This window comes from Strix uralensis, chromosome 1 (assembly GCF_047716275.1).
Source record: "Strix uralensis isolate ZFMK-TIS-50842 chromosome 1, bStrUra1, whole genome shotgun sequence".
Classification (NCBI taxonomy): Eukaryota; Metazoa; Chordata; class Aves; order Strigiformes; family Strigidae; genus Strix; species Strix uralensis.
The window spans coordinates 151,147,231-151,160,991 of record NC_133972.1 but is presented as its reverse complement, the minus strand read 5'-3'; the positions used below and the strand labels follow the sequence as shown (position 1 = coordinate 151,160,991).

At 35.6% G+C, this 13,761-nt stretch overlaps 1 protein-coding gene across 10 annotated transcripts in view; it reads right to left on the bottom strand.

The window, feature by feature from the left end:
* Window positions 1–13,761, bottom strand: part of VPS13B (vacuolar protein sorting 13 homolog B) — a 491,200-nt gene that overhangs the window by 60,071 nt on the left and 417,368 nt on the right. For all 10 annotated transcript variants that reach the window (XM_074885247.1, XM_074885238.1, XM_074885283.1 and 7 more), the window contains one exon: window positions 6,317–6,513. In XM_074885247.1, coding sequence (XP_074741348.1) covers window positions 6,317–6,513 — 197 coding nt within the window. The remainder of the gene's footprint in view (window positions 1–6,316; window positions 6,514–13,761) is intronic.

Here is a 13,761-nt window from a genome sequence, read left to right as displayed (position 1 = left end):
CAACAATGCTTTTATCACAATGCACTTTCTATTTACAAACTGAAACACTCGAACCACAGAAGTGAAGCATATTTACAGAAAGTAAAATCAAAATATACCACGTATCTTTAATTGGTGAAATAGCTAAACAGAGTACGGTACCATTACTAAAGCTAATGAGCTGAAAGTTAATCTGGTCAAAAGAATAATTTTTTTCATTTAATTTTAAGGAAACCAGTTCACAACCATCAAACTATTTCTCCACATAAACCCTGTCCCTGTAAGCTTTCCTTCCTTTGCCCTTCTCACACTACAGTTGTCATCTAATAAGAATCTCCAAGTGTTATAAGCTCAGCCTGGACCCTTTTACTAGCACCTATTACATATTAACTATATTAATATGTATTACATAATTACATAATTAATATTATTACATAACAACTACATATTAACTATACATTTAAAATGCCACCCCACTGGATTTTTTTTTTCGTAGCCGTGCTTCTGACGCCACAAATTTTCAAGCATTATCTTTCAGTCTCTAGAGAGAAACTAACACTACATCACAATTCTATAGGTTGCTAAGATACCACTGAAGTACAAATAAACTTTCTAATTTAAGCCAAGTCTATCCTTAATGTTCCTTATTCTCACTCCTTTTGCAGTTTGGCACTAAAGAATTTTAATTTAAAAGCACAGACCTGATTCAAGAAAACTATGTCCACATCCTCAGTCAAATATTGCTTTTATTTTATTTTAAATTTAACGAAGGATTAACTAAGGTCAACTTACTATTTTCACTGTAAATAGATTTTCATTGACATTTTAAGATATTTTAAATTCAAACAAAACTTCAAATTCAAACAGTGGCTTTCAAAGCAACATGTCTTATGCTTTTAGGACCAAATTTTGCATCATTCCATGCATGTTACTGCAAAATTATGCAAAAATATATTACGTACTCAAAAAGTTCAGCTGCAAATGCGTAGAATTCCATGGATAGGTAACTTTATCAGTATTATTTTATGTTATGGTAACTAGTCAGTATGGTATTTATTTATGGAACTTAAATCCAACTTTAGATTTGTGGACATAAATTACAATATTGTGTAGCAGTAAAACCCAACGAAAATTACATAATTATCAAAGAATCAAGACAGGATATCAAGAATGTATTAGGTCTGTGAAGGATGAAAGATAGATCACTTGATCAGATTTTTAGCTGCTTTCCTGTGCTGCTTCACCTCTTCAAATGCCTGTTTACACTTCAAACATGGTGTAGGCCTTTTGAGAACTGACATCTTTGGAAATAAAATTATTCTTTGTGTTCACATGATAAAACATCTATGGGACTGGACTATAGTCAGAGAAATGGGATGCTTTTCTTTGCTCTGCCATGGATATTCCTTAGATTGTTGGAACAAAGCATGGAAGCAAATCCACCAGAATTTATTTCTGGACATTTATTTCTGAAATTTGAGGTATATTCTGAAATTATAAACTGTTCTTCAGAAACCTATTCTGTAAATTACCTATCAGTGACTCGGCATTTTTATTTCCTTAGATACATTTTTTGGCAATGGATTTTTTCATAAAAAAACAAACAAAACCCTCCAAATTCTTATTCAGTCAAATTTTATATACCTGCCTTTTATTTATCGAGCATTTTACTGTGATGGGACCTTTGTCATTTCTCACTCATAACCACAATGATTACAGGGCAACATGACATGACTGATGCAGCAGGAAATGTGGCAGGAGCTTCACACCAGGGAAATTATTTAAAGCATTTAGCCATACTTTGGTCTCATTTTTCTGCCCCACAAGCAGCAGACCAAGAGGAGGTAATATTCTGGAACTTAAAATGTTGGGAACAAAAAGATTCAGAACTGCTTTTTGTTTCCTCATGGAGAGTAACCTTAGGAACCAAAATGGCCCACCACTGAAATGATTCCCTAACAAAATTCAGAGTCCAACCACATCCTTAAAAAACTAACCAGAGAGAAACAGCAAATGAGGGTGGGACAACGCTTCTCCCTGGGACTGAACTGCCCCTGCACCCTCTCCTATGCTAGGGAGGGTCAAGCACTGGCAGTGGAGGCCTGAGAGGAGCAGGACAATGTGAGCTAAAGCACATTTTAGAAGGGAAAGTCACCCTACAGAGAGAAGAAGAGAGACTGTAGTCTTTACAATCACTACCATCACCCTCCAATCTTAAATTAAATCCCATTTAAAATTTTTGCCTAGGTAGACTTCTGACAGACCTTTAGCACTGCTACTTTCTACTTTTACCTTGCATAGAGCACAGAAATCAAAGACACAGTCCTTCATCACATGCTGTGCACAAACTGAAAATAAAGTGGTGTTAGCTGAAAACCCAGGAAACTTTCTATTAAGTCTTGGTGAACAACAGTAGGAGCATTAATATCAGAGGTAGATCTGATTGTGAAATCAAAATTTGTGCATCAAATTAATACAATATCAAAAAGATCCCACATTACCTTGGCTGCTACAAAATGCAGTGTGGACTGTCCACAATTTTTCAGCCAAGGAGAAAAGGAATAACCAGCTTCTACTGCTTTGTGTTTGGTGCAACGTGCTGAGGGATGGGTGTATCAAAACCAGAGGAAATTCTAAATAAAACTGACCTGACTTTAATATCAGAAATTTATTTTTTTTTTTTAATCCTGTGAAAAATCAGGATTTTTAAAATGGAAAATACCTACATTTGAAGTCATTATATATTATAAAGTATAATGGTTTCACATCATGCAAAGCAGTTCAAGTTAAATATATGGCAACTGGGAACAATGACTTAACAGTGACCTGCATTATTCTTGTTATTTTAAGAGTGGAATAGTTAAACCAAAACTGCCATTTGTGATGAAACCGCAACATGGGAAAATATCCACTGGGAAGAAGAAAGAGACCACTTAACTCATTTAATTTATGACTCAAATGCTGGTCTGAACCCAAATTGTTAGAGGTCAAAATTCAGTACATCATTTACTTTGAATAAAAGCTAAAACAATTAGCAAGAAACGTGATCATGATTCCTCACTTTAACTTTTAAAAAGTAGCAATTTAGGGCTTATTTAAAAGTTTTTGTACTTGTTTCATGGTTTGTATCTTAAGGCATTTTCAATTACTATTTCACATTAGTATGTCAGTAATTATAAAAATACTGTTTACATTACACAGGAGATGCACAAATATATAAAACGTCTTGTAACGTAACCCATTTAAACAAAGAATGATAGACCCCTCCCAGCCAAACTAGGGAGGGGCTTTAGTGTGTCACCAACCAAACAGAGCTTTAAATAAAAGCAACTTTAATTATAATTTGCTAGTCCTGCAACATGAAAATGCAATTTATAAAAATAATTTATTCTATGATAATTTCCTTTAACTCTCCTATTTTAAGGTCTTCCATAAACAGTCAATTTTGCCATATATGATTCCTTTCATAGACACTATACTAAATCCCCAAGGGGATGCTAAATTATTTCACGTAGGACTTCAGATTTGCTCATTCATTGAATAAGCATTCATAAATGTTCATTCAAACCTTATACATTCATTGAACAATGAGTGATCTACAAAATTCTTAAAAATAAACAACATACACATATATACTATGTCCTTAACCAGATAACGCCTTGATTTTTACACTTCTAATTAGTTCCTGATCAATCTCAGAAAGAGCTTGCATACCACAGGATTTGGATCATGACATCTTTGCATATTCCCATATTCATTATTGGTTGATACACTTCAGCCTGCCAGCTACTGCTCAACATATCAGCTGGATCCACATCTTCTCACAAACCTTGTTGTTTCCCTGTCACACGAGCCACATAAGTTTCATACTTTATAACTGATGTTAGGAATCAGTAATAAAGTACTTAAAACACAAGGGATCAGCCCTCTGGTATTAATAATTAGCATATCATAGAGGTTACCACAAAAAACCCCTGTGTGATTTGAAGGAAAAATTATCATTGAACAGCAGCTGCATGCATATGGCAGCTGTTTGAGTCTGACCCAAAATAGAAGATCAAACTAAGAAAATAAACTGCAACAAGACTTACTGTACAATTAATAGTGAATTAAATTTGCTAATCAGTCACACAGTTACAGCATGCAGTTAACGTCACACCATCATGAGTCTCCAGGAAAACCGAGATTCAACTTTTATACAGTCTCTGCTTCTCGCTCTCACTCGCAGATCCCTCAGCCTTGAAGTTCCCTGGTCTAACACTCAGCACTAGCTTTAAGCACAGCTCCTGTAGCTCTTCTTGCAAGTCTATAAGATCTCATGTTAAACTCTTGCTTTAGGCACAAGCCTAACATTGAAATTTACCATGACACGGGGCAGTCTCTCTCTCAAAACCAAAAAAGTTAGGCATTTTTTGGACAAGTAGATTCCAGAATACATTTTAGAATGCTTGGTCACAAGAAACTATCCATACTGGTAGCAGTATGTTTGCTTGACAAAGCCACAGTTTCAGCAAAGTTACTGCCAACATGGACTTCCTATATGCTACTAGTGGTCCAGAAAGGTTGGCCTTCCCTGCAGGTTCACAGTATCTGTCACCACCTCCTAAACAAGGCTTCCCTTTAACCAAACATGATCCTTTGGGGCTTAACAGTTACCTTAAAACTTGTTCTGTAGCTGTAACTACATGTATTTCAATGCTTGTGAACTGTCTCAAAATCTCCAGGTCAGTGACACGTGATTGGCACGATTTGCTCTGTCTCCAAGAAAGAGACAGTGTGCCTCAAACACCATAGGTCAAAGACTCATCTCTCAGAAACAGTTGCTCTTTTTCTGACCTGTTAAGTTTCTCTGAGAATGGTCATTCCAGGCTGGTCGGGACCTACTTCTTCCACACCAGTCCTTCCTGCAGTCATCCTTAAGAAAGCTTGCAGTGCAACCTTGTTTGAAGTTTGTATAAAGAAGGAGTTTGAATTTCTATCTGAAACTGCTGCTGAGGCAGGGAATATAACCTGGAATATAACTTTGGAATATAACCAAACTGGTTTTATATTGCTTTTTACTTATTTGTATTTCATTTTAACCCTAGACTCTTTCTGAATGATTACAACTCACTAGCTTATCAGAGTTCCCTGAATGAAACATTGCATGTAGTGACGAACACTGTTTGAGCAGAAAACAATAAACATGGTAACAGTGCCAAATGCCTTGATGAAAAAAATCTACTAAATTTCACTACTTCATTTTCAGTTCCCACCGAGTTCACATTTCTGTGGTGTTAAGCTGACCAGGAAGGCAATTTTGCCAAGGTCCCACATTCAGAGGAATTAACCTTGTCTAAAACACTTAACTTCTCAATGATGAAAATGCATTCTTTCACAATTAACATCAAGAAATCATTTCCAACCTGATACTATTAATGGAAACCAGATGTTTAATTTTCTTTATTGATTTTGTTAGCCATGTTTGTATTTCCTTATTTCTCTGAATTTTGTAGCTTCATGTAACATATGTGTGTATGCTATACACTAATTCAAGCATGTGTTCATACACAGGCAGCAACAATCAGCAAATACCAGTGATCCAACAGGGTCATCCTGGGTTTTTTGCTCTAACTATAAAATGTTAAGAAGGTCTTTGAAAGCAATTCCACTGCTGTTTGTGGAGAGAACTTGTACTCATTTCTTCTTACTCTACATATTAAACAAAATGAAATGAATGCAAATAGAGTGAATATCTGTCATTGTACATTGTTTCCAGCTGTAAGCATAATGAAAAATGGATCCCCAGTGTTTGAAAACACTGATTAAATTTTTTTACTGTTAGCATAGTAAGCAAGCTGCATGAATAATAATGTAATGCTCTTGAAGTACTGAAGTTTTGTTTAACATATTTAAAATAGACATGGCTTATTTTAGTCATTGACTTCCGCTGAGGACAGAATAAAGGTGATGTATGGGGAGTGCATGGAAGAAAATGTTTACTACTACGTTATACAATGGATTGTGCCTCAGCCTTCTTTTGTTCATTAGCTAATTCTACTGCCTTGTGCAGCTAAGAGGTTTCTGGATATGGCCTGTTTGTCTTCACTTTCAGTAATCTTTGTATTCAGAAAATAGATGAGTATGATGCTGCCAGGCTGCCTATAAATCTAAGAGGGAGCTCTTTTTGTGCACGCTCCATGCCCTTACGTGAAGGTGAACTACAGTCTGAAGCTCATTTAAGACCAGCTATTCTTACTGCATATGAAAACAGTATCTTATTTCCTAAGTCTCTTGAAAAAGATCTCTCAAGAGTGTAGCATTAGATTTCTGTTTTTCCCTCCTCCTTTAAAATTACCTTTGGTCATCAGCCACATTCTGACTGCTGTTCAGGACAATCCTCCACAGATCGGAAGCTATGAGCTCTTTCTGATCATTCACAAAGTTGATACTGGGCAGCTGTAGTTCACAGACTTTGCTTTCTGATAGACTGAATTCCCGGAATGCAACAAATGATTTCTGAAGCTCATCCCAGTACTCCAAGCTGCAAGGAATCTGTGATAAAAGGAAGAAGGCATAATTAATTTATGCTTAATTGCAAATATAACGGGATTTACTGTACACGCTAAAAGTGCAGAACTAAACTCAATAAAAGTAAGCTGTCATATAGAAAATCAGAATTATAACTATTACTCAGATTCTGTTCTGTCTTGACTTAAATTAAAATGTTTTTAGAATGTCATTGCAGTATAACACTTAAAACTTTCTCCTACTTGGTAAAGAAATAGGTACTTGTTTCACAGTACCCAAGAATAGTAAAGACAATTCAACTAATAATTATTTGTATTATGCAGCCAAAAAATCCATCAGATGTCATCACATCATGGTATCAAGGACATTTTAATCATTAAACAAGTTTTTTGCTTGAACTAGCTCCTTTAATTTTATTACATAACAAAATATCAATTTATTAATTACCCATTTATTGTCATATTAAAATGGTCAAAGAGTCAGAGTAAAAATGATGATCGGCAACACAATGCCTTGTGGTGGGCCAACACATGAATAAAAATGCTGGGACAAATCACGAAGTACTTGTATCACATGATCCTTTCTTTCATGGAATATGCTATTTAGACAACTGTGTGATTTTGAGAACCCAAATCGAATAAATATATAGTGGCTTCTCTCTAATCACATCCCTAATTTTAAATCTGTAAATAACCTACTTCGATTATTCCTGGATGCATCACTGAACTGGAGAGAATGTTTTTAGAAACATTTCTAAAGACAAGAGAAAACAAATTTTAATAAAAGCATAGATTTTAAAGGGTTGTGTCTTAGCCCACCTTTTTCTTTTTGGTAATAGCATAAAAGTGAATGAGAATATGAATTTAGAACAAATGCAAACTCAGTGAGATATGAAGATTTTAGAATTAAGATACAGAAATACACACTTATGGCACTTGTGCATGCTCAAGAAAAAAAGTCAAGTTGACATAAAGTATACAGTAGAAAAAATGCATGTGTATGTGCTATTACCTTTTTTATCCCTGTGTGTCTTGTGTATAGACATACGTATATAAATAACCAGGAAAAAAGTAAGAATGTGGTAGAGATGCAAGTAAATCTAGGCATAGCTAGAAAAATCTCTATTTGCTCCTTGTTACTCAGTAAGGACTAAAATGTATATGGAGGCAACAGCAGGCTCATTAATTAACGGGAATGAAGGTTAAGAAGGAAAATTCAGGGAGCTCAGTGGTTCAAGCTGGGGAGGGCAAGGGAACATAATCACCAAAGAATGCTGGAAGAATTAACATGTGGAACCACAGAGCCTGAAACATGGATTTTTACTACATCTGTCAAGTCACAATGATACCTGAAGATTGAAAAAAGTAACCACAGTCACTAAAATTTTTTTTAGGTCAGGATGGAGGAAGAAAAAAAGGTATCTGACCAGTGCCAGCAAAACTCTGATGCCAGTAACATATATAACATAGAGTAGCATAGCAATATCAATCAGGAGTGCTGATTTAATTTCAAAGAGTAGAGTCTGAGAAAAAGGGATTTATTTAACATCAAAAACCAAACATCATATACGTAAAGATAGCAACACATTTGTTTATAAGCTGCATATTCAATTGGAAATGGTGAAGATATGTAAATGTGAGCAGGAAAATTATGAGGCTGTATGATGATGCCTTGAAAAAGCAAATGCCATCCTGAGAGACATTAAGTGAGATATTTCCAAAAGTGAGGGACAAATATTAACTGACTTGTATAAGACACCGGTGGGACCTCATCTGGAATATGGCACACATTTCCAATTCATGTTAAAACTATTAACTCACACTGGGATCTGTGCAGAGTTGAGGACCAAATGAAGGAATGTTATTGCTTTACCCAGACACCTCAGGAGAGAAACAGTTAATAGAGGGAAAGGTCTACAGAAACTATGGGTCAAAAATGAGTTGCTTTATGAATAAAGTGTGATGCTAGAAACCCAAACAGAAAAAGACAGGGGGGTTCCAGGACAGCCTTGGTGCTCACGACAGCTGCTTTTAAAAGCTTCATTTGTTAATAAGATGGAGACAGCAACAAGCATTGCCTCAATGAGAGGAGGCTGGGCCTGATGACCCAGAAATCATCTTTCTTGGTTCTGTGTTGCTAACTCTACAATGGTGCTGTGCACAACAACAGCAATATGAAATATTACATTATTGTGTTTGTAGCCATATTTCAAAGTCACACTATATTTATTCTTTTTGCTCTTAGTGTCATAGAGTTTTAGATTTCTTTGAAACTTCTCAGTGTTGAATTATTTTAACCTTTAATGCCTGTGGACAAACACTCAAAATTGCAGTATCACAGCAATGTTACTGTCCTTCAATTATGGATATATTCAAGGAATTCTTCTATGTTAACTATGAACACATAAACAGCAACTTCCATCACTCGCTATCTTTCACACTACATTGTGGAGTCATTCACACTCACATACTTTTCTAAACCTCCACAGGCTCCATCAGTGATAAAACATTTGATTTTATTTAAAATATTGCAATACTTGGCATATTTCCTATAGCATAAAGTCTTGGAATTGTATCATTACAAAAGGATCTGTATAATTTCTGACAAAAGGTTGCAGCCTTTCATGGTTGCACAGGTAGTTCTACATACAGCAGTATTTATTTCTGCATATTTAAAAATCTCAGTCCTTAAAGTACCTTGAGATTTTTTAGGAACCTGATTCAATATATTGGAATACTTGGTTTGGTCTTCTGTTTCTTACTGCCTATCAACACCTAAGTTACCTTTTCTTTTCAACGTTGTTGAGTAACATATGTGCAACAGAAGTCTTTTAATATGCAAGTCTCCCTAATTATAATCTCACAAAACTGGATCAGAAAGCAAGTAGGGGGCATTTTAAAAGAGTCTAAGCAAGGTGATGAATTCTATTCCCACTAAGATTAATGAGCTGGAAGAACAAGTTAGAGAGCACAGTAAAGGATTTTCATAAGTGGCACTACTATATGAAAAATGGAAAACTATCAGTAAAGCTAGAGGCAAATAACATAGAGAGACAGAAAATAAAGATTGAAAATAAAGCCAGAGTGAAACTTGAAAAAAACAAAACAAAACAAAACAGATTTCATATATATTGGTTGGAAAAAAAAAAAAAAAGTAGCTACTTCAATATTTCTATCCACTCAGTAGGTGGTAGAAATACTGAAACTTATATTGACAAAAAGATGGCAAAGTAAAATGATCAAAGCGATTATTATACCATAAAGAAGGAGTAACTCCTCTTCAGGCTCTGGTATAACCTAACATAGTGTATTTGCCTTTTAGGAACTTCATAGTAACCTTTTAAGTGAAATATGAAGAATTTGGAAAAGCACAGGAATGACCACTGGACTCAGCCAGAACTACTCATATGAGTAGCCAGAAAGAACATATCACCTAACAATTAAAGCAGGCTGGTAAGCATGTTGAAATGATTATTCCTCTTTTTGCTCATGCATTTTTTCCTAACTGTGTTGCAACATGTCAAGAAATCTACCAGAGCAAGAGACAGTATGTTTCAAGGCATCAGCTGCACATTAGAAGTAAAAAGTCAAAGACACACTATGTGATTGCCTATACAAAATACAGCTCATGCTTTGGGACTGTCCAAACTGTAAACTTTCCAGTTTGAAGCTTGCAAAAGACTTAGTTGACTTAGAATCTTTGATTCCTACATATCTAGCTTTATTTGTTCTAGGGGGTTTATTACTAATGCCTGATCTGGATAAGTTTAAGGAAAGATGGTAGCTCTGGGCAATATCAGCTGCCAAAAATAACAGTTGTGAAAGCCTGGATATGGGCTATAACGCCAGAACTGAGTCATAGGCAGTGGGAATAAGTGAATTAGCTGCAACAAAAATTTCCCCATATGTAGAATTAAGTATGGTACTTTTACCTTAAAATATTTGAATAAAACCTAAGCTGTAATTCAGATAATTGTTACCTCTTAGAAAATGTGACCGCTGGTGCTGCCTCTATAAAACTAAACACTAACAAAGCATGTCTAACCACAAACTTCTTTGCTAAACAAGCATGCTTCTTCAACAGACACTTCTCCATAGCTTTTTGTCTTCTTTCCTACCCTCAAAGAAAGTTTTAATTACAATGATTTTATTCACCTGTGAAATGCAAACAGAACCGTTACTGTGCATCTCCTGTCGCTTACATGTGCAAAACCCTGTTATTTAACTGTAGGCTCAGTTAACCAAGATTTAACCAAGAATCTCCAAGTTCCATTTTGCAAGAAAACCACATACTATGGCACAAACACTTATTTAGAATTATGATTATAGCAATAGAGAGCAAAACAGCAGTCAAATGCTTTTTTTTCAGCAGCATTAACAGAGATCAGAAGTAGAGTGAAAAGCTACATGAAACAGCCTAAACTCTAAGTACTTAAAACAATAACAGTTAATAAGATAAACACAACTAAAACAAAGCAGAAAATTTGAAGGTTCTTCCTTTTTCTCTTCACTGCTGTGGAATACAGACATGGGAGATCTGAAAATTGTGTGGCACTGTTCTGATGAAGAATGAAAACAGTGTATTAGCAAATTCTGATAGCAAGGAAAGCAGTTGCCTTCGAATGACAGTTCCAGCCCTGCCCCTTCTGAGTACAGGACACAAAGAAACAGCTCAGCTGAAATAGTTGCCTTGCAGCAGAAATCTTCTGAATTAGGAGAGTGTGGTTTTCTGTTCTCTGTGAATCACTTGTTTTGCTCTGTTTTAAGAAAAAAATCTTCATATATATTACACAAAGATAGACATTATGAGAATCACCCCTGTGAACATACATCAGCCCTCTACAAATAGAACCTGTCTCGACTGGAGCAGAGCTGAAACCTCCATGATATGCGTTTCACAAAAAACCCCAAACAAAAAGAAACTCAAAAAAGTCTTAAAACCTGCCTCCTTCAAGTCATTTCCTGCACGGTTGTTAACCTATCAGCAAGACAGTATTGATAACCAACATGAAGTATTCCCACTAATGCACTACAATGCAATAGATCATGTTTTTTCTTATTCAACATATATTCACAGAATCACAGAATCATCTAGGTTGGAAAGGACCTTGAAGATCATCTAGTCCAACCGTTAACCTAGCATTGGCAGTTTCCAACTACACCATAACCCTCAGCGCTATGTCGACCCGACTCTTGAACACCTCCAGGGATGGGTATGGAACACCTCTTGATGGTATCTTGGTGGGTATCTTGAACACCTCCAGGGATGGATATTGTGTTGCACATTATCTGTACCAGAATAATTTAATTCCTATTTGGAAACTAGGGGTCAAGAAATGCTACAGATGCTATGTTACATATTAATTTTTTCATCCATGTGTTGTGTACCTTATTGACCACATGGATACTCCTTATTCCCCCTTAAGGTTCTGTGCAATAATAGGACACAATGGGAGAGAAATGATTGTTGATCCATATGTGCTTTGTAAAGGCTTTCATGATCACAACATGCTTCTAGATTTTCCTGTGACCTGATGCTATCCTCTGAGCTTTCGACTACTTAGCTAATTTGGACTTGAAAAGCCTGGGTGCACACAACTTATCACTAAGTATGTTTCTAGAGCTGACCAGAGGGCCAACACCAGTGCACTTCCACAAGCTGTCATGTTACCATAAATGATCATACCTATTATTCACTACACATACTGTCATAAAGCCAACAGATCTCAGACACAGACATCACTGCCATCTAGGACAGAAATAATTAAAATATCTCAATTTCTTAGATAATCCCATCTTTTTCACAAACATCTTTTTTGTCTCTGGGAAAAAGCTACAGCCATCTGCCTACAGCTTTGAGGTTGCTGAATGAAGGATATATAAAATATTTCTGTTTTATTACTTAAATACTGGAACATATAATTTGCAAACTCAGTATAAAAAATGGACCTTTAACTATGCACATGCAGCTCTCTTAGACTGCAAAATGCATCTTGTCTAGCTGAGAAAGAAAGATATTAACAGCTGGGTTACAGAACATGCTTTAATGTTGCTTTCAGCAATGTTTCCTTTTGATTCATGTTTTTGCTAGAAAATAGGCTGCTACAGAATGAATGTTCATTTCTTCAATCTCAGTCCCTCAGATGGTGGGCGCTTCCTCTTGGAAATGAAGTTATTCTTGTTCCAGAAACAACTACTGTACAAGAAAATGCACACAGAAGACAGGAAGCGTGTGTGTGTTTTATCTTCTCTGAGCAGGGCCACCTAAGTGAATGAGAGACAGAATACAATACAAACTAGTACTTTGTGTCAGACGCCAACCCATGCTGAGATTTTAACTCCAGCTTCCTGAGCATGAATAAACTGATTGCTCTGTAATAAAGCTATTCTGTTATTAGGATATTTTACTGTTTTAGGGCCAACTGCCTTAAAAATACAATTCTCCCATTAGGTGAACAGAAGTTGCAGTAGTAGGAAATAAAAAGCTTTATTTAGATTTTTATTAGGGAAAAATTCTTGGCAGTAACTACCAAGAACATTATTTTTAAATTTGAATTTGAAGTATTATTTGTATAAAAATAGCAAAAAAACCTTGTAGACAAATATATTATGTAGGAAATATGCTTAAAAGAAAATTAATATTAAATAGAATAAAATCTCTGTAATATGCTTGTTCACACACAATCTAATCTGACCAGTGGAACAACATTTTTGACAACTGTAGGATACTTCAACAGCCACATTCCTGTTTACCTTATGTGACTGACATTGTGAAATCATGCTACAAACTGAACTGCCCATTGGATAACATTTTTTAGCCTTCCTCAGGGCTAAGACTGTATCATATCAGTGTGGAAAACAGCCTCTCCTGGCACAGCTACAGACCACCAATTTTCCCCTTTCATGAAGATCCAAATAAAAAAAAAAAGATGGGGTGGTTACATCGAGGTAAAAATTTAGCCTAGTATTAGTAGTATTAGGATTAGCAGTAGTACTAGGATTAAAAACATTCTAGCTGTACAAAGTATTTGCTGTCCCCACAGCAAAATCTCCTTTGTCATTTTATTACAGTTTTCTGTACTTTGACACCATTTTGATGTGTTATGTACCTGTATATTTTGGGCAGTAAAAGTTATTCCACTATGGTGCACTCTCAATTTTCAACACTCAGGAATAATCAGATACCACAACTGGGGAAGTTTTTCAATATTATCCCATGTAATTTCTTCACAGAATTTGTTTCACTTCTTTTTGAATTTGGTTTAACAAATTT